Source organism: Urocampus carinirostris, chromosome 1, assembly GCF_059441175.1.
Source record: "Urocampus carinirostris isolate Australia breed hairy pipefish chromosome 1, RoL_Ucar_1.0, whole genome shotgun sequence".
Classification (NCBI taxonomy): domain Eukaryota; kingdom Metazoa; phylum Chordata; class Actinopteri; order Syngnathiformes; family Syngnathidae; genus Urocampus; species Urocampus carinirostris.
In genome coordinates, this window is record NC_142349.1 from 52,074,135 (window position 1) to 52,095,360 (window position 21,226).

General features: G+C 40.1%; 1 protein-coding gene across 1 annotated transcript in view; it reads left to right on the plus strand.

The window, feature by feature from the left end:
- The window catches only part of smg1 (SMG1 nonsense mediated mRNA decay associated PI3K related kinase), a 48,642-nt gene that overhangs the window by 20,053 nt on the left and 7,363 nt on the right, over positions 1-21,226 (plus strand). Inside the window, exons 21-58 of the mRNA XM_088344828.1 lie at positions 1,351-1,550; positions 1,655-1,816; positions 3,336-3,490; positions 3,651-3,784; positions 4,039-4,350; positions 4,488-4,629; positions 4,743-4,893; positions 5,672-5,792; positions 6,653-6,898; positions 7,120-7,271; positions 7,382-7,517; positions 8,583-8,727; positions 8,892-9,030; positions 9,510-9,728; positions 9,965-10,145; positions 10,283-10,444; positions 10,531-10,754; positions 10,846-11,000; positions 11,105-11,327; positions 11,421-11,667; positions 12,579-12,808; positions 13,868-14,113; positions 14,202-14,340; positions 14,441-14,550; positions 14,867-15,085; positions 15,171-15,364; positions 15,453-15,625; positions 15,904-16,183; positions 16,261-16,533; positions 16,651-16,885; positions 17,057-17,268; positions 17,370-17,526; positions 17,636-17,825; positions 17,914-18,191; positions 18,387-18,596; positions 18,805-18,942; positions 19,685-19,837; positions 19,936-20,115. Of these exons, the coding sequence (XP_088200954.1) occupies positions 1,351-1,550; positions 1,655-1,816; positions 3,336-3,490; positions 3,651-3,784; positions 4,039-4,350; positions 4,488-4,629; positions 4,743-4,893; positions 5,672-5,792; positions 6,653-6,898; positions 7,120-7,271; positions 7,382-7,517; positions 8,583-8,727; positions 8,892-9,030; positions 9,510-9,728; positions 9,965-10,145; positions 10,283-10,444; positions 10,531-10,754; positions 10,846-11,000; positions 11,105-11,327; positions 11,421-11,667; positions 12,579-12,808; positions 13,868-14,113; positions 14,202-14,340; positions 14,441-14,550; positions 14,867-15,085; positions 15,171-15,364; positions 15,453-15,625; positions 15,904-16,183; positions 16,261-16,533; positions 16,651-16,885; positions 17,057-17,268; positions 17,370-17,526; positions 17,636-17,825; positions 17,914-18,191; positions 18,387-18,596; positions 18,805-18,942; positions 19,685-19,837; positions 19,936-20,115 (7,223 nt within the window). The remainder of the gene's footprint in view (positions 1-1,350; positions 1,551-1,654; positions 1,817-3,335; positions 3,491-3,650; positions 3,785-4,038; positions 4,351-4,487; positions 4,630-4,742; positions 4,894-5,671; positions 5,793-6,652; positions 6,899-7,119; positions 7,272-7,381; positions 7,518-8,582; positions 8,728-8,891; positions 9,031-9,509; positions 9,729-9,964; positions 10,146-10,282; positions 10,445-10,530; positions 10,755-10,845; positions 11,001-11,104; positions 11,328-11,420; positions 11,668-12,578; positions 12,809-13,867; positions 14,114-14,201; positions 14,341-14,440; positions 14,551-14,866; positions 15,086-15,170; positions 15,365-15,452; positions 15,626-15,903; positions 16,184-16,260; positions 16,534-16,650; positions 16,886-17,056; positions 17,269-17,369; positions 17,527-17,635; positions 17,826-17,913; positions 18,192-18,386; positions 18,597-18,804; positions 18,943-19,684; positions 19,838-19,935; positions 20,116-21,226) is intronic.

Below are 21,226 nucleotides of genomic sequence, written 5' to 3' on the forward strand. Positions count from 1 at the left end.
CAAAAAGAAAACAACATCAAGTGATAATAATCCCTTTTTAAGTTGCTCAATTAGCTGCATTTTTTTAAATAAAGTCTTCTCTTCAGTAGTTTTGTCTTCAATACAGTATAATACATGTGTAAACAAACTTTAGCGGTATTTTGCTTTTTTTTGTGAAATGTGGGGTGGCGCCATATTGCATTGGCAGGGAATTGTCGCTATCCACTCTTAAGGAGTTAAATGACTCTCAGTTATTTTTCTTTTCTTAGCGTTATTTTTACAAGGCAAAGGCCCACCCACCAGTTGAGAAACGTGGCACCAGACCACTAGGAATACAGACAATACATGAAAATGCATTAGGTCTTATCAAACTTTTAGTCATGGTACCAGATATATCGGAGAAATGAAAAAACAAAGTGATAAAATATCTCTATAAAATTTTTTTTCTTTTTCACTGCTCAATCTAAGCATTGTGAGTGACAAACATTTTGAATATGTGCGGCCATAAATTTACACACAATGCCTTTCTTTTCATTCAGTTCAGAACAATGGAATTACTTCCAAAGATGCCTTTCTCTTCATACAGTTCAGAATCTCGTGTGGTTTGTGAAAACATTGCAAGTTGGCAATACAGTACTGTATTTCGGCAGTCCACAACCTTACCTGTACCAAGGATTTGTTTAATGTCTGACAATATTCTCGTTTTGGTAAATGACTAAATATAGTGTAGTAATGAGATTAAGCGAATGCCTTTTCATGTGTTGTCTGTATCCCTTTTGCGATTGGCCTGGTGGGTAGGATCTAGTGCGAATCTCGTGTGGTTTGTTAAAACATTGCAAGTTGGCAATACAATACTGTATTTTCGGCAGTCTACAACCTTTCCTGTACCAAGGATTTGTTTAATGTCTGACAATATTCCCGTTTTGGTAAATTACTAAAAATAGTGTAGTAATGAGATTAAGCGAATACCTTTTCATGTGTTGTCTGTATCCTTTGTGCGATTGGCCTGGTGGGTAGGATCTAGTGCGCTCCCTGGTGGGATTTGGGTTCGAGTTCTGTTTCATCCAACTTCATGCAATCGTGATCAGTGATATATTTGGACTGATCAATGAATGCACAAATATGGTACTTTTTTATATTTTAGTGCAACCCTAGCCCATTTTGAAAGTTTTATTTTCCTGCACCTTATTGTCCAGTGCTCCTTATATCGGAAAACAATCACAAAAGACTACCTTTTTGGGGGGTGCACCTTATAAACCTTAAAGTGCCCATACCGCTGTACTCATTTTCATAGAATATCCGTTTATTCTGAAAAGGAACAGCAACATTTAACTACATTTTGCTTCATTTACCCTTATCAATATGTTCCAGGAATTATCCGCAGCCTTGCTTCTCACAGCTTAAACCCGGAGCAGGATCTTGGAACATGGGCTGGTGCTGGAAGTGATTGTGATGGTCACCATTCTAATCAGCTCCGGATCACTCTCCTGCTTCAGTATCTTGAGAACCTGGAGAAGCTTATGTACAATGCATATGAGGGCTGTGCTAATGCTCTCACTGCGCCACCAAAGGTAAGCCTAGAAGTACACTGCTCATTTAAAATGATCATTATCCAGTTGAAGTGGTGACAATTACCTTTGCTTGTGAATCATGAAATTTTCTCCATTTTACATAGGCCATCAGGACATTCTTCTACACGAACCGTCAGACATGCCAAGACTGGTTGACAAGGATCCGTCTTTCTCTAATGAGGGTTGGTCTATTATCTGGCCAACCAGCAGTGACTGTACGTCACGGCTTTGACCTTCTTGCAGAAATAAAGAACAGCACTAACCAGGTTTGTCAGGTGATTACATAATCAAGAAAAGTGATGGTGATCTATTTCAGTTTCATTCAGTTACACATTGTGCTCATTCTTTACTTATTATTGGTATTTGGTAATTATTTAGCTGTAATCCAACAATAATTTGAACATTTCTTTTCCTGTCGTGTAAATTTCTTGATCTTTATGAATCATGATGCTGTTGATAGCAAATGTCCTGTTATAAAAACTTTGGGTATAAAAGGAAATGTATTCATGCTGTGTAAATGATATACAAGTAAATACTATCTTTATAACATAAGGATGGGGGGGGTATGATGACATTAGATTGATTCGACATTTACGAGTCTTAGATCTTAAATCACCCACAAACTCATTGTATCCACTTTTTCCTGAAGCCTTAGTGATTCAAGAAGGTAATATCCAGGAAGATGCCAGAAAGGATTTTTATGCACATTTTTCTTTTACCTTAAAAAGATCTTGCACGTTATTGGTTGTTACTGGTTTCGAACCTGGGTTGCAGAGATGCGATCACCAAACTTAAAAATGAAATGATCTGCATTTTATATAGCGCTTTTCAAGTCAATTACTTCCCAAAGCACTTTACAATGTGCTCCACATTTCCCAATAGCGGCCTTGCAGCCATGTAAGGCGCTAACCGGGAATATTAGGGGTTCAGTGTCTTACCCAAGGACACTTTGACATGTAACACGGACAAGCCGGGATTCGAACTGGGATCCCTTGATCCCAAGACGAGCGCTCTACCACCTGAGCTACTGCCGCCCCACTTAACACTTATACTATATAGATAACATGAAAAGACTTTGGGGTTTATCTAACTATCGTTAGTCCCTGTACGAGAGATAAATGATGATTTTGTTGTGCATTTCACAGTGACAATAAATTAGTCACTTACAATGCTTATAGTAAAATAGAATAACAAAATGGCATTTGTCATTGTAACACGTGAGACAACAAAATTAACATTTGTGTCTGTATTGCGACTAAAAAGTGTGTTAATGAGATACAATCTGCCTTTTCACAATTGTGACAGCTTAGCTGATCACGGACCCATCAAGACTGCTGGAATAAAGTTTATGTTCCTTTAAATTATTTTTCTGTAAGGAACACACAAGATGTTATTTGATTTTTTTGTCATTTTTAGTGTCATTATTTATTTTTGGACTTTTGTGAAGAATCCAGAAGTCTATAAACTTCAAGCAGAGAAGGAAAAATGTATTCGCCCCTCACAGGAAAAATTTACGGGGCATCTGATACACAGTACAGTGGATTGCCTGCTAAATCACTGTGCCATTATCACAGATTCCAATTTAGTGATTTTATCTGGGTCCACATTACAATAATTATAACACTACATGCACTGTAGCACCTTTGTAAAAAGAAGTGCATCAAATTATTTAGAAACTCTACTGGGGAAAATTTAAATAAAACTTCTTCACCCCATTTTGAAGACATTTTAGGTAAGCAACTATGAAGTATATTATACTTATGTCTTGTATTTTGCCAATTTCAGGGCCCAGAATTAGAGGTTCCTCTAACATTGTTGGCTGAAGCGCTTTGTGAGCTCCGATGTCCTGATGCTATTCAAGGACTTGCTGCTTGGAGCCTCTCTAACACTGGCAAGAGTGTCAGCTGGTTGTCGTCAGTTGCTTTACAAGCAGAGGGAAGGTAAGTAACACAACCAACCTTCAATGCAGAAATACATTTCTGTATTAAACATTGCATGGCATATGTTTAACCTCTGGGTTTGGAGATGCCATGTAAGAAAACTATCCATCTTTTCTTTATTTGTGCATTGTAGTGAGATACTTATGTGTTCCTGTTTTAGGTTTGAGAAAGCAGTGCTTGATTACCAAGATCAGCTGTCCGCAGTTTCAGGGATGGACTGCAGCATCAAAAGCTCTGATTGTTATCTGCTCAAACTCTCAAGTAGTACCAGCAGCCCCAAACATACGAGCAATGGTGACTATCAAATGGGAATTTTATTGATATGTACTTTTAGTAACAGCATGTCACATTTGATGCATTTCAATAACAATATATAACACACTTGCATATCACATAACATGTAATTTGTTGCCTTTGCATTAGTTGAAGTTTTGTATCTCTTCGTCGAAAGAACCACACTCCGTTCTTCCTTTATGTTGTTGTTACTGTAAAGACCGATCAGTAGTTATTGACCAAGTAATGTTTTCCCCTGTTTCTCTTTGAAAAAGGGGATAACCGAAAAACTGTTCTGCTGAAGTCAAATGACTGCTCTCCTGAGGTTGTGAACCTGGTGGCCAACAAAGCATGTCAATGTTATATGGCGCTTTGTGATTGGCCCTCAGTCATGGAATGGCAGGCCACAGTTCATTCCCTGAAACAGAACTCCACCAATCTATTCAACATCAACCTTAGGGCCGACTTCAACTACATTCAGGCCCTAAGCCGCTTTGAGGAAGGAGATTTGACTGAGTGTGGTGCTCAACTGGAACTTCTGCCTGGAGAAGACTTGAGCTCCTTCTCCAGTAGCAAGGACAAGATGGGCAAGTTTGTTTTTTTCCTTAACATTTTCATTTGAAATATGTTGAGACAAGATACGTATCATAAAGCTTTTTATTCACTGTTTGGTAATTCATTATCAGTGATCTAATGTGTCTGAATGTACCTTTGTCTGGTGTAGATTTGAAGAGGCTTCTACCCTTAATGAGTCCTGATCCAACAGAAATTCAGCGGGCCATTGAGATACAGCTCCTCCGCACATCTGTTAGCGCCCTTGCTAAATGTGACCAGCCTCCAGAGCAAAGGACCCCTGGCAGTCAAGAGTGAGTTTCTACAGGTTTTGAAATATACATTTCGAGATTAAGTGAAGTCTTACATTATTTGTTCTACTCACTTTTTAGTTTAGTCCATGTAATTTTTCACTTTTCTTATGCAGTACTTTGGTGCGCTGCTTGAAACAAACTGGACGGATCTGCCTGGGTCCTCTTCGACTGTCAACTCTGACCCTCTCCGATACTTTGCCCACCCTTCCCACTTTACAACTCCACTGCACTGCCACTCTGGAGAACACACTTTCAGGACAAGAGGCATGTACAACCCCCTCTTTTATGTATGTCTCTTTATCCATAGCATTTTGGCCTGACAACAAGTTAACTAATTCACCTACCCATTGAAACATTTTAGCACAACCAACTGCAATTGATTGTTTCATGAAATGGCTATGTTTTTTTCACTTCTATATGTCCTCATGAGTTACGACGATGGAAGAGTAGTTGATGAGTTTATGGTTTTATTAGACACTCAAAATAAGGAGAGAAGAAATCAATGGCATTTGAACTTGCAAGGTAAACAGGAGAGAGCCCCCAAACCTCAAATAAGAAATTCCAACTTGTTACAACTTGTTCTCTGATGCTGCAGTCCTTCTCAAAAAGCTGTCCCATAAGTCATTTTTTTTCCCATTAAATCTCACAAAACGTCACAAAATAAGATCCACCATTAAGGGTGTGGATATCAAAGAACTGCATCATGATTGGCCTATAGTGACAATGATGTAAACAGTTCATAATAGTCAAAACAATGAACAATTTGCATGTAATCTCCTTTTCAGGTGTTCAATATTAAAAACACAACTTCAGTAGTCTAGAAAGTCTTCCCAATGCACTGAGTAACTACAGTCACCAGAGAAGTGTGATCTTGTTTTAAAAATTGAGGCTGATTCAAGAGGACCAATTATTCAAGATTCTATAATTATGTGTCTTTTTCAAACGTTACTGCTCCTCTTAAATAGAGGATGACATTAACATGAGGATTCCAGGCAAAATTGTTTGTGCTTGATTCTTTTGTCTGCTGTTGAATTCTTCGTAGGACTCATTGGTTCCTTTAAACAGTGAGGCCCTGAGTTCATGTAAACAACAAGATGTCCAGCCTTTCCTTCATGCTCTCAGATACACCATGTTCCAGAGACAACTACTCAACAAACTCAGAGGTTTTACACTTGTCTTTTTTCTTTTTACCCAGTCTATATTTGTACATTTCTTAAAGAGAATGTCTTTCATCCTTTTTGTATAATTGTTTAATCCAGAAACATACAATTCACTGCAAAATAATTCTCATACAACAATCATTTCCTCTGGATGAAACCAGATTCCAGGTTATGACCATTTACGTGGCAGTATTTTGCTTTTGGCTTTAATCTTGTCAAAAAATAAGGATTCTATAAGTTTTTAATACCAAGATCCATCTACAACAGGGGGTCTTCATTAGGAAGTACTGGTTGATCAAGGGAAAGTTTATCAGTTCCTTTGTATTTGTGGGGATATGCTGCCAATGAAATTTGTAAATGAGAGGTATAATTTTTTGATTTTATATATATATATATATATGTTTGTTCTTGGGACCATTTGAATATTTGACTATTAAGAATTCATATACAATGAATGCATTTGAATTTATTTTTCATGAAATGACGAAGTTCATCAATTTCACTTACAAATGCAAATATTCTGAAAAGTGTTTATGACATTAAAAAATAAGCGCATGTTGTTGTTAAGTTTGTGTATATTTCAGTTATTAGGCACAAACATACATACTGCCATAATTTTATTTATGAGCATTTAATGTTCGTAGAATCTTTGTAATGTAAAAAACATTTCTACTATGATTCTTGGTTCCCCATATTTCTCTTAATTGTAGTTCAGTGCTTGACATAACTTACTCCCTAACAGTAAGTGTGGTCTTGGGAGTATGGTAATTAAATAACAGCAAATCAGACATTGACTCTCTATATCAGTCCAATACTGAATATTTGCTCAGAAACATCTTTTTTTTTCCTTTATCTTCTCTCAGGTTCCTCTCCCACCACAGACGCCCATCTCATGGAGCTTTGTTTGACAACTGTTAAGTTTGCTAGAAAGAAAGGCAACATTGCCTTGGCATCACGTTTGCTTAGTCAGTGTTGTGAAGGAACCCAAGATAAAGAGCAGGGTGACGAATTGATAACCGCCTTCCGTCGCCTTACTCTAGAGGGAACGCTTAAAGAAAAGTGGGAGCCAGAGCTTCAGATAGAAAAAGCCAAAGTGGTGAGGACTTCAGGTAGGACAAAATGCAGTCTTATTACAGGTAACTTAGACTTGAAAGTATATTTTTATGCAATCCTTTATGCTGGAATGTGATGATGTCAAGGCTTGCATAATATAATATTTAGGCTATAACTTATCTGTAACAAAATTCATGACAGATATAAAATATATACAGCATATTTTTTTAAGATTTGATTATTCATGTGTGCATCATGTTCCTAATCAATTTCATAGGCCAGTCCATCACAGCCATGGAAATGCTAAGCAGAGCTGCTCTGTCATATTGCTATGTGGGAAAGAATGAAGGTGCTGCCTGTCGCTCACTGCTTACACTCTGCAAATGGCTGTTGGCTGACTGGAAGGACATGGTACCTCAACTAAAACAGGTACACTTTTCTTTTTTAAATAAACTTTTTTTTGTGGTATGATCGTGTGGAAGTTGTTAGTGTCCAGGCTTTACTTAGTGGCATAAACAAATGTTTATACTATTCTTTAGGTTGTCAAGATGTCAGGGGCTCTAAATTCCTCCAATGTTGTGTGCAACATGTCACCGTTGTGTCAGAACATTTCTGCCCTGCTAGAGGTTCCTCTCGTGGATCAGAACATTCACCACATCAACACTGAGACCTCAGGTAATTTTGCGGTCACTTGTAAACATCCAGGTTATTCATAGAGTTCATTACTTACAGTTCACAATACAGTTTTTTTGTTTTTCATTTTTAAAAGCTGCAAAACCTAACCCCTTAGTGTTCCGAGGGCCCGCCGTCAGAACATTGGTAAACTAAGTTGTGTCTTCAGTATGTCACCAGTCACTGAAATATGTCATACTACATATCAGTGGGAAGCCTCAACTCTTGAGATTCAAAACAAAATATACTCATCCTGGAACTTCATGATCGGTCTGAAACAAAGAACCCGAAAACTATAAGGCGAGCAGTACTCACCCAAAAGTGCCCGGAACTTCTACTCATTACACGATTCCCCACAAATATGGTGTGGTTACATTCAGGAAAGTCCAGTGAATCCAACGATGTAAAATATTTATCCCAAAACATAAACGCGACAGATCCGCCAATAAACATTCCTCCATTGTTTGATGATCTTCATTTTATCTGTCAGGTTTGCTCCATTACTCTCTTTTAAAACCAAACAGGCTCATCAGATTATTTTCAATACTTCCGCCTCTGATCTTTTGCTTGAGATCACTCTTGGCAAGTTGTCTCACTTAAGACGCCCAAGCTACACTTTTTGTTCAATTGCTAAAACAAATAATTCAGGCGAGAGTAAAAACCTATTTCTGTGTGTTCCAACTCAGATTTCTCAATGTGAGTAGCATTTACAGTAATTATTTCAGTCTGTGACAAAACTTCAGAGTGTTACCTTACAAAAGAAACGGTTCAAGAACGGCATTCAATTTACTTGGGGTACATATTGGAAAAGAGTTTTAGGTGAATTTTACAGAAAAGTTAAAGTGTGAATAGCGCTTTATGTTTTGAAGATTGCATTAACAGCAAACTGTAGGATTTTTTTGTCACCTTTTTTTTATTTGATAAGCACTCAACAAAAACAATTATTGACACAGAAATGGATAAGCGCTTTTTTAATAGTGAATAATTGCAAACTTCAAATTGTCTTAAAATGCCACCAAAATATCAGCTTGTTGAATAATCCCTAAATTTTCTTTGTCTCACGAGTAGTGAGTGTTGGTGTTGGGGAGCCAGACTATGTGCTTGGCCAGTTGTACCAGCTCTCAACCAGTTTAGCCCCCGAAGTGGCAAAATCCTGGGCTGCTTTGGCAAGCTGGGCATACCGCTGGGGAAGGAAGGTTGTTGACAATGCCAGGTGAGGAGTTCATGCTTGAAATTTTTCAATTGAAATAGATTCTGAGGTGGATTAACTTTTCAATATACATTTTGAAGTCTTGTTTTATGTCATTACTTTCGGCAGTATTATAATGACTACTTGAAGACCTGTATAAACCTATGAATAAATATATTTCCCTACAGCCAAGTTGAGGGATTGCCTCTTCTTATTGGAGAAAAGAGGGATATTGAAGAGCTCTTACCTGCGACTACAAGTCAAGAGGACAAAGAAACAATTTTTAGCATTCTTGGTCAAGCCATGTGTCGGCCAACTGGCATACAGGTAATGGTGGTCACTTGAATATTGTTCAATTTAAGACAAAGTGCAATATTTAACATGTTTTATCGTGCATAATTCTCAGCAGTCATGCTGGAATATAAAAACTGTTTTCAATCGTCACCATTGGCATGGTTTGATAGCACTTTTTGAAGGGCATGATAGAGTTGGACCTGACCATGCAATTCATTTAACCAAGAAAAAAATACAAAAAAAATAGCTCATGGACAAATTATTTTCTGTTTTATACTAACATTTGGTGAATAAAACAAGTTGATGAAAACAAAGTTTAATTTGTTGTGCCCACCAAAGGGAAATGCATACAATAGAAAGGCAGCACAACACAAGGTACCTATGTTGTAGGGAAGATTTTAATGTATGAATCCAACCAATTGAAACTTGAATATGTTTGAACAAGCTCATTTTAGTTTGAAGTACTGTGAAAATGAAGTTTGTTGGAATTCCATACATGTGTTTTGCTTTAGGATGAGGAAATAGCACTCCAGCAGGACGATGACGAGGATGACATGGTTGATGTGATATGGCGACAGCTAACTGCATCGTGCCCTTGGCTATCAGAGGCAGGCCAACCTGTTGCAGATGGTCTAATTCGTGTTTGGAGACGTGTGGTGGACCGAATATTTGGCCTCTATCGGATCTCATGTCAGGCCTATTTCACGTTCTTGAAGCTTAATGCTGGCCAGGTAAGATTTAGGACAAATTATTTGAACCTGAAAGTGTCCCAAAGATGATCTGATACTTTTTGGAAATGTGGAAGACCCCTTGTTTGAATTTTTTTCAACAACCAACAACTAGAAAGTTCCCTATTTTACCAAATCCTAATGTAAATATGCACAACACTTTTTTTTCAGGTAGAAAGAAGACTTTTAGCTCTGGACAACATTTTGTTACGTTCTTTATCCAGTTTCTGTTGTTTCAGGTCCCTTATGATGAAGATGACCCCAAACTCCTGCTATCCTGCCATAGCAGCCAACAGAGTAATGATGACATGATTGTTATGGCAACCCTTCGTCTCCTCCGTCTTTTGGTCAAGCATGCTGGGGAATTGAGAGAGGAGCTGGAGTTAGGTTTGGCCTCCACTCCGACAGCACCCTGGAGAGGTATGCCAAACTCAGTAATAATAATGTTTCAAAGTACTCTTTGCATTTTCACCTAAATGTATTTATTTGAAATAGTTTAGTTAGTAGAATTTCCTAAAATCTTAGTTATTTATAATCTGATTTTGTCTTGTTTTCAGGTATCACACCTCAGCTCTTTTCACGTCTGAATCATCCAGAAGCATACATACGACAAAGCATTTGTAGCTTGCTCTGCCGTGTGGCCCAGGACTCTCCACATCTCATCCTTTACCCTGCCATTGTTGGCTCACTCTCCCTTGGAGGGGAAGCTCAGAATTCAGGCAGGGCTCAATGTCTCATTTTGCATAATCATATCATACATGCAAATTTGACTGGTTCATAAAATCAGTAAATCTTCTTACATCAGGAAGCAAACTGTCATCAGCACTCCCAACATTTTTGGGTAGCATCCAAGGAGATGGTCTTGGTGGTGGTGGTGAGGAGGAGGACCAGCCAGAGGGTGGTGAAAAAACAGAAACTCCAGAAGAACTATCAACGTTTTGCTCCAGTCAAGACCAAGCCATGATGCAGGATTGTTACAGCAAGATTGTGGAAAAGCTGTCCTTGGCAAACCCAACCATGGTGCTCCAGGTAGTGAACATTACAGCTTGAGGATTTTTTTCTAAATTTTTCTATAGTATTGATAATGTCATTGATATTTTAACCAATTTGTTCTCACCAGGTCCAGCAGTTGGTTAGTGAGCTGCGCAGGGTGACTTTACTCTGGGATGAATTGTGGCTGGGTGTGTTGCAGCAGCAGCACATGCATGTCTTGCGTAGGATCCAACAACTGGAGGACGAAGTGAAGAGGGTTCAAAATAATAACACACTACGAAGGTGTGCATGTCCATCCTGGCTCATGAGTTTACTACTCACCACCATTATCACCATTTATTTTTTTTTCTACTGGGGATGATTGGTTTTTGTTCTTTGTGTTTCAGGGATGAGAAGATAGCAATAATGCGGGAGAAGCACTCTGCTTTGATGCGTCCCGTTGTTTTTGCTCTGGAACATGTTTGCAGCATCACATCAGCCCCAGCAGAGACACCTCATGAGACCTGGTTCCAACAAACGTATGGTGATGCTATAAACTCTGCCATGGAGCGGCTGAGAACCCCCCACAACCCTGCTAACCCCGCCAGCAGCTGGCTCCCGTTCAAGCAGGTGTGATATCGTTGGGTACATAAGAAAGTAAACCTCTTTAATTAATGTGTGCGTTTTTAACATTCAACTGTCTATCTTATCCTTCTTGGTTAGATTATGTTAAGCCTACAGCAGCGTGCTCAGAAGCGAGCCAGCTATCTTCTCCATTTGGATGAGATCAGTCCACACCTGGCATCTATGACTGCAACAGAGATGGCCCTGCCAGGCGAAGTGTCTGCATCAGATACTGTCACCATTCAGAGCATTGGCAAATCCATAACCATTCTACCTACCAAGACCAAGCCAAAAAAGCTATTTTTCCAGGGCTCTAATGGTCACAACTACCCATACCTTTTCAAAGGTACAAAATTGTTTCAAGCTTTAATATTATTATTATTATTTTATTTTTGTACATTCGGCTCAGAAGCAGAAATCAACTGCATCATAAATGTTTCAGGACCGGTGTCACGTCAAGTCAAGTCAAGTCAAATTTATTTATATAGCCCTTAATCACAAAAATGTCTCAAAGGACTGCACAGGATTACAGTTACAAAATTACACAATTACCTGATCTTAAACCAGCAAACCAGCATGCGGGCAAGGAAAAACTCAAAAACCTCAGTGTGAGGAGAAAAGAGAAACCTTGAGAAAGGACCTCACATGTGGTAATCCCCCTTCCAGGATTGAACAGGGTGAATTACAATTAGCATTACTGTACACAGAATAGTAAACACGAGGTAAGATGTCACAAATTCAAATTTACGTCCATACTGCCACAGTTTTCCCATTCAAATGTGCCAATTACATACCACGGCATCACTATTTTTTAAAGGGTTATGTGAAATCTAGACACAACAATGCCCACCTCTTTGCTTTGCACTTACCTTTCGTGAAATGAGGAGAGCCGACAAAGTAAAAATTAATTCCCAGTAAGTCTCCCTATTGCTCATTCGAGGTATTGGATTGGGACTCCATATCGGTAGATACTTCTTAAAATCAAAGAGCTATTCGGATACCATAAAGTTGGGATCTGAGCATCCCTTGTTAATTTGTATCCTATTCAGTGAAATGACAGCTGATGAGTTAACGTTTTTCAGACAGCTTTTAAGGGCATTTCTTGAAGGGGGAGGATGAAAATTACTACACATTAAAGTCCTCTTGCATTATCCTTTTAAAATGGAAAGACTGCAGTTTGAATCATTTTAATATACACTGCAATGACTATTTAGTCAAATGACCCATTTGTACCCAAGTATTTTTTCTATGCTTAAGGTCTCGAAGATTTACATTTGGATGAGCGCATCATGCAGTTCTTGTCGATCGTAAACACGATGTTCACCAAAATCAATCAGCATGAGCAGCCCCGCTTCCATGCACGCCATTATTCTGTCACACCCCTTGGAACACGATCAGGTCTGATCCAGTGGGTTGACGGAGCAACACCACTCTTTGGCCTATACAAGCGCTGGCAGCAGAGGGATGCTGTCTTGCAGGCTCAAAAGGTAACACATTACTTATTGAATGGTATGGAATAAATGTGGAGGAGATATTAGATTCAGATTCAGATCTACTTTATTGTCATTCTAGTACACGTGTATACAGAACGAAATGTCGATACATCTGACCCGCACAGTTTCCTTGAATGTACAGATATAAATGAAATGTTGTATTGAGTTGGAGTATAGAGTACTAATAATATACTAAATAATTATGGCTATGTATAGTATTTTACAGTAGTGCAAATAGTGCAAGGGGAGCATCTAACCAGATGTGCAAAATGGGCAGTCAGGTAAACAAGTCAGGTAAACAGTAACAATAACACTGTAAGTACAATAGTGCAGAGAAACAGATGTGCAAGGAGTGGCTAGCTATAAAGAACTGCCAGTAGTGCAAAAAGTCAAACAAAACCAACAGATGTACAGATTAGCAGCAGTTTAGATTTACTATGTGTTTGATTGACCATTTAACAGTCTAATGGCCAGGGGGACAAGACTATTGTGGAACCTGGTGGTCCTGCACCGCACACTGCAGTACCTCTTCCCAGAGGCTAGCAGAGTGAACAGTCCATGATGGGGGTGAGAGGGGTCCCTGATAATGTTCTTAGCTTGGGATAGGCAGCGCTTCTGGCCAATGTCCTGAATGGAGGGGAGAGAAGATGATTTTCTCTGCTGTCCTCGTCACCCTCCTCACACTACCCCAGTCGGAAGCGCTGCAGCCTCCACACCACACAGAGATACAGCTGGTCAGGATACTCGCTATGGTGCCCCTGTAGAATGTGATGAGGGAGGGTGGGGGCAGGTGGGCTCTCCTCATCCTCCGCAGGAAGTACAGGCGCTGCTGTGCCTCTGATTGAATAAATAATAATGAGATAGTGATCTTAAAGATTGCAAAATGGTTGGATTGTCTGTCGTAATGTTTTTTTTCCACCATGTCACTTAAGTATTGAATTACAATCATCATGACTGGCCTATGCTGCAGTAATATTTGTGATGTCTGGTTGCAAAAAAAAATGCAGTTTTTTTTTTGTTTGTTTGTTTTTTTGTTTTTTTTCTATGGCCCAGGCCCAAGACTCATTCCAACAACAGCCAGTGCCTCTTGTCCCCCGCCCAAGTGAGCTCTATTACAGTCACATTGGTCCTGCCCTTAAAGCAGTCGGCCTCAGTCTGGATGTAACAAGGCGTGATTGGCCTTTAAGTGTAATGAAGGAGGTGCTGAAAGATTTGATGGAGGCTACGCCTTCTAATTTACTGGCCAAGGAGTTGTGGTGTTCATGCACCACCCCTAGCGAATGGTGGAGGGTTACTCAGGTGAGCAACTTGGCCATTTAAAAAAACATCTTTACACTTAATAGTTATTTTACGACTTCTAGGCTATTGATTTACCTCTTTTTTGTAGTCCTATGCCAGATCTACTGCTGTCATGTCAATGGTGGGATACATAATTGGCCTTGGTGACAGACACCTCGACAATGTACTCATTGACATGACCACTGGAGAAGTTGTACACATTGATTACAATGTGTGTTTTGAAAAAGGCAAGGACTATTAATTACAATTGTTTCAGTTCTGAAAGATTTTTGTCAAAGTGCAATTGTAGACAAATATCCTCTATATCATTTTTTCCCCGTGATTTAGGAAAGAGTCTCAGAGTCCCAGAAAAGGTGCCTTTCAGAATGACACACAACATTGAGAGTGCACTAGGTGTTACTGGGGTGGAGGGAACCTTCAGGCTTTCTTGTGAACAGGTAAATATGTACAAATATGTTTTTCATTATTTTCATTATTTGCACGCATATATCGCAGATTAGACAATTCCATGCCCTGCAGCATGATGGCACATATCCTTGTATTGTAGGATGTAGTCTTTTTTTTTTTTACAAAGCCCCACTGTTGCAGTGTAATGGAGTAAAGAGTACAGTGTAAAAGCTGATTGTTGCCTTTCTGTTGCTTACAAGTAGGTCTAGCTGTATTTATTGATCAATTTTACCCCCACTTTGACTTACAGGTATTTATAGGCGTCTTTTCACCCATGCTTCTTTTTAATAAATATTGCTTTCATAGGTTATTCAGATGATGCGGCGAGGCAGAGAGACCCTCTTGACCCTACTGGAAGCCTTTGTCTATGACCCCCTTGTGGATTGGACTGCAGGGGGAGAGGTGGGCTTTGCTGGTGCTGTGTATGGAGGAGGCGGCCAACAGGCTGACTGCAAACAAAGTAAGAGAGAGATGGAGAGAGAAATCACACGTTCACTGTACTCCTCCAGAGTAGCTGAGATTAAGGTAAGTAATTATTGAAGGAAGATGAAGATGGACATTGGCATGCATCAGTTATAGTTAAATTAAAAGTTGTAATACTTGACTGAAGGTTAACTGGTTTAAAAATCGTGACGAAATGCTGGCCGTCTTGCCACAAGTGGAAGAAGCTGTCGAAGATTACTTGGTCCTTCAGGATCTGCTCTGCCAGGGAGAGAAACTACAGGCAAAATTGCAGGAGGAAATTACTTTTCTGGAGGGAGCACAAAACCATCCAGATCATCGAATTATTACCCTGGAGCAGAGGTAAGAATGACGCTCTTTTAACGTGTATTTTACGTTTGAATATAAACGCCACAACCAATCTACTTTTGTCTTTTTTTTTTCACTCTAGGTACACAGAACACACACAGCTCAAATCCCGTCAGAGGACTGTGCAAGAAGCCATTCAAAACAAGATGGCTGACCTCGATCAATGGATTTCCCAGTACCAGGCGGCTTTTTCCAACCTGGAGACAACTCAGTTGGCTGCTCTGCTGCAAGATATCAGTTCCCCGATAGATCTAGGTTGGAATATTTATTTTTATCTTGCATAGATTATATTATACCATTAATATAATCTTGTGGCAGGGTAATGAATTTTCTGGACCCTTTCTAATGTGACTTTTGTAGCTAGCAGCCATTTATACCCAATGGGAATTTATTATTCTTTTACACACCTTTTTTTAACGAGGGTAATAGCCAAGGGATCAGACTAAAACTATTTTGTTTATCTAAACTCATAATAGGATTGTTGTTGCAGCAAAAAAAACTTTTTTTTTTTTTTTAATCACACTCTTTCTTAGGTCCTCCCAGCTACGTTCCAGCCACAGCCTTCCTGCAGAATGCAGGTCAAGCCCATCTGATCAGTCAGTGTGAGAGCCTGGAGGCAGAGGTGAGCTCTTTGCTCCAGCAACGCCGTGGTGCCCTCCGTAACTGCTTGGAGCAGCTACACAGCTATGCAACAGTTGCACTCCTCTACCCAAGAGCCAACCTGTCGCGCCATCGGACCCACCAGTGGAAAGCTTGGTTGGAGGAAATGCTGAGGGTCATGACAGTTGAGCACTGCCAGAATATCTACAGACAGTAAGTTTAGTACACATTCACACAAAAATGTACATAAACTCAATAAACTAAACCTCCCGATGTCTTTCTCTGCGCAGATATGAGGTGCTGTTTAGCCCTCAGTCAAATGCAGCTTCCTGCCAGTTTGTTTCCAATGTGGAGCTGGCTCTCCAACGGCAAGTATCTGACACCAACGAGCGCGTGATTCGTCAAGCTGAGCGACTGAAAGCCGAAGGCACAACTGCAGCAGCATGTGAGGAGCAGTTGAAGGAAATTGAGCACTGCATCGGGGTCTTCCTGCAGGAAAACGGCGAACCGGGCTCACTCAGCCTAGCTGGCATCATTACTTCTGCTCTCTGCTCACTCTGCAGGTTCAAATACGCAATGCATGCATGATAGATCATTTGGAAAATCCACCAGAATTCGGACCATATCATATAATTGGCCCGGTGAATAAATTAAAGGACACTTTCATTTCATTTGTTTAGGCGCAATCTGGTGATGGAGAGTGCAGCAGCCAGTGCAGGCGAGTCGTTGGTGGACCTGATGTCCAGGGATGGAGCTTGGTTCTTGGAGGAGCTCTGTAGCATGATCGGAAATGTTAGCGCATTGGCCACACTTTTGCAGCGCTGCCAAATTCTGCCTAATGATCTGGACCTCCCACCCCCTTCTGCCACCATCCAGGCTGTTTATCTGGCTAACTCTGTGTATACTTGCTTGCAGGTAATGATGTCATTGTTGGTTATTTCCCACAAACCTAGCTGTTTTGTGTTCTCATTTTGTAGTTTATCAAATTGTATTATTTTGAAACCAAATCACTGATTTTGTATTAAACTGTGTCTAATCTGAATTATTTAGTCCCCAATCAAGTTACTATCTCTCTTTTTGTTGCAGGAACTGAACACCAATTTTCGTCAAATTATCTTTCCTGAGGCTCTCCGCTGTATGATTAAAGGAGAGCCCACTTTGGAGTCCATGTTGGCTGAATTAGAGCAGCTGGTGGAGCAAAGCTCCGATGGCCTCGGTTTGCAGGGTTTGGTTGATAATTTGTTGGCCACTGATGGGCTAGACCGTGATGGACACAACCAATGCCTGGACATAACAAGGTTAATAGTTGTTGAGCAGTCGTTTTGGTATACACATGATTGAGAATTGTCTTGCAAATTTACTTTAAGTTGTGTTTAACGTGCTATTTTCACACCCTCAGGATGTTACGTTGCCAGTACTCTGAGCTCATCCAGCCGCGTTGCATGGATGGGACTGGTCGGGACTCACCAAAGATGTCTGCTGGTCAGATGCTCCTGGTGGCTTTCGATGGAATGTTTACTCAATTAGAGACAACTTTTGGACAACTTACTGACAAGGTTAAAATAACACTGTAATTAAAAAATCAGAAAAGTGAATTTGTTTACTCTTGCTCTCTGTGTGTGTACATATACATGTGTATATATGTATATAATTGTTTATTCACAGCTGAGTTCACTAGAGGTTCCATTGGCATGGTGGAAAGTGGATGTTCTCAGAGAAGCACGAGCAGCACAGCTCCACCACTTTGACACACTAACTCAGCGAGAGCTGATGGAAGAGGTTTTCTTCCTTAAGAGACTGCAAACTGTCAGAGACTTTTTCAGAATGTGCTCCTGCTTTGCTCAGACCCTGTCTGGTAATATTTTCTACTTTTTAAAAAGATCAACCTTAAAGTACAAAATATCCAGCCTGTGGTGTTCCTTTTTTTTTTTTTAAACCTGCAGGTCAAGGGCCTTCTACTAGTGAACTATTGACCTCCAATGGACCTGTCAGTTTGGGAAAACCGTTGTACAGGCAGCCCAATGCTGCAGGCTCCATTGGCATCATAAACGAGGAGCAAATGACCCGACCTATTAAAGCCTTCACAGCTGAATTTGTCTCCCAGATGCTCATGGGTCTGCCTAGCCAAGCACTTGGACTCGCCCTCTGCAGCACCCTTTATGCTCTTGGGCTGGATGTCGTTGCACAGGTTGAGGCTAAAGACTTTGGTGCAGAGATCAAGGTACAACCTACTTGAATTTATTACTTTCAACAAGTTGTGTCATTATAGGTGGACCGTGAATTATTTCCCTGTTAACGGTTGGTTTTATGTTTGCTAAGTTGACATTAAATGAAGTCCCATTTTCAAATCATTCTATTATAACAATACAATGTGCATTTGAGGTCAATACATGTTTAAGAAAGTTGTTTTTTATAGGTGTCTTTGGACGAATTGTGTAAGAATATAGCAGAGCAGAGCCTGGGATCAGGTGGAGTTTCTCAACTGCTACTTAACAGAGCCACAGTGCTGGCCGCCTCATACGACACTGCCTGGAAGAAGCTGGACCTTTTGCGGAGGTTGGATGGCAACTTGGATGCTGCAAAGGCTGGCCTGCAGATGAATCAGCTGCATGTGGCCATGTTTCAGGTAGCACAAGAAATTCAGATACCTTCCTATTCAGCGTTTGGTAATCTATCACCTGCTTACTTAAATCAATTGCATTTACTCAAGACACAATTTGCCTTCAAATACCAATTGGAGAATGCAAAAGTACCAGTCAAAAAATTTGAAGCATTTCAGAATACTAAAATGTTTAACACTTATTTTATTGTTTTTTGTTTGTTTGTTTTTTCAGTGGCAGCATGAAGACATCCTGGGTCCTAACAATCAGACGTTAAGTGTCAACATTCCCCCTCGTTCTGTCATTCTAAGCAACATGAAAAAGAAGCTGTATAAGCTGAGTCAGGAGGAGGGAGCAATTGTCGCAATTCAGGTGTTTTTTTATTGTTATCCTGATTTTTTTTCCCCAAACCTATGAAAATATTCATATTACCAACTTTACTATTACTCTTTTCACTTTAGGTCACTTTTACATGTACAATAGACCCCCTGAATATGGGTTCCCTGCCTTACAATGTGGTATAAGATGTTTTTGGCCCTCTTTACGGCATTTTCCCCACTTAACAACAAAGTTATTTTGTGTGTTCAAAAACCTCACACTCTGTGCGTATGACTGAGTGAGTCACATGCCTTGTACATCTCGAAGATACCGGTCTGTTATTGGACCACGTTGTATAAAATTCTTCTCCGCCAGTACTTCTTTTCATGGCATCATGAAGAACCCCCTCCAACAATGCATTCCTCACTCCTTTTTCAATCCAGAATACTGTGTGCTTTAAAAAGAATTTGCAAGTTGATGATGCAGTACTGTATTGTATTGTATTTATTTGCTATGGGTCCCAAGGTCTGAAGTTATGCAAAAGGGTTGAAAGCTTGTGACAAAAGTTGTGGCTTATAGTCTGAAGTTTACAATACTTAACAGTATTTTGTCATATAAGGTATTTATCTGGGATACTGAGAGTGTGGAATACATTCTGTAATTGCTAAACGGTAATTTCACTTTGGACCTCGGAACAAATGAATGTTGTTTCCGGCGTTTACTGTATGTGATTAATTTTGGTCAGCTCTCTTGTGTTGAATACAAAATAATTTTCTGTTGGTTGGGGTTTTATTAGGAGAAACTTTCATCCCTGGAGGCTAGCATTGAGCAGCGTCTTAAATGGGCTGGAGGTGCAAACCCGACACTGACTCCGGTCCTTCAGGACTTCGAGATGACCATCAGAGAGAGACGTGCCACGGTGGCCAGGGAAAACCAGCGTGCAAGCCAGGTGCCAAGCATGTTCTACTTTTCAGTATTTAATAAACAACTTTTTCTACAAGTATTTTCCACTTTTCAGTATTTAATAAACAACTTTTTCCTTTTAAGGTGACTTTTTTGTGTTCCACCATTCTGAACTTTGAAAGCCTTCGCACAAGATCCCCTGAAGCGCACAACATGGATGCAGCTTTGTTTGAGCTGTTGAAGCGCTGCCAGCAGACTTGTTCTTTTGCCTCACAGTTTAGTAGCTCAGTGTCTACACTGGAGCTCGAACTATTACAGAGATTGGTGAGTTTGGCCATTGATACAGTGTCTGTCCTGGAAAGTGTTTGATTCTAAGGTGTTTTCATGGATTGAAAAGTGCTTGAATTTTGGGTCTATTGCTTGTTAATGCTTGAAATTGTTGCCATGCTTCTTAACAATTCAGCTTAAAAATGACGCCGACACTTCTCCCCAGTGATTTTGCTTTGATGTTGCGTTTCATCTTCCCTCGTGATTAACTGCAGCTGGCATTAGTTTGTACAGCATTGCCTTATGAAGCGTCATCGCCCCCTACGGGTCGCGTCCAAGTAGACAGGTGCATGCTAAATCTAAACAGGGCACTATGAAATGTGTATTGGTGCAAAGGTTGCGCATCAATTGTGGACAATTTTTATGGGCCATGTAGAAAATGAAGTTTTCCAGTGATAAATTGTAATGGGAAGAACGTCCTGCTACTAAAAAAATGTAAATCAGATATTAGACTAATCTGTTAGATAATCAGACTTCATCCAATTAGACACAGAATAGAATAGAATAGAATTTACTTTTATTGTCATTCTTTGTAACAAAGCACACAGAATGAAATGTCGATACACCTGACCCGTAGCGAGCCGATACAGGGCGCAGCCATTTTAGTCATTAGGTGACCAAACCCCCCAATTCCAACCCTTAATGCCGAGTGCCAAGCAGGGAGGCAATGAGTACCAATGTTGTAAGTCTTAGGTATGACTCGGCCGAGGCTTGAACCAGCGACCTCCCAGTCTCTGAGCGGGCGCCCTACCATCTAGGCTACCGAGCTGGTAATGACTGTGTAATGTTCCTCACCACAATTAAGAAAATATGTTGCAAAATATTCTACGTGCCGAGGGACTTGAGAAATTAAGTCTCAAAGTTGACCCATGCGACTTTTTTGCTGTAGAGTTGTAATGTCATTAAAGGAACACATCTCTTTCAAAATGGTAGATCCCATTGACACAACATTTTTGGCAAACAAAGAGCGGTTGTTGTTAACAGCGATAGCATACACCCCATTTCTGCTTGGAGGTAGGCAGTTGTGGCTTTTCGTTTGTGCTTGGCTAGGTAGTGTGCTGCTGTTTCTCCGATGACGTCACAGCTCAAGCTGACAAAGACAAAACAT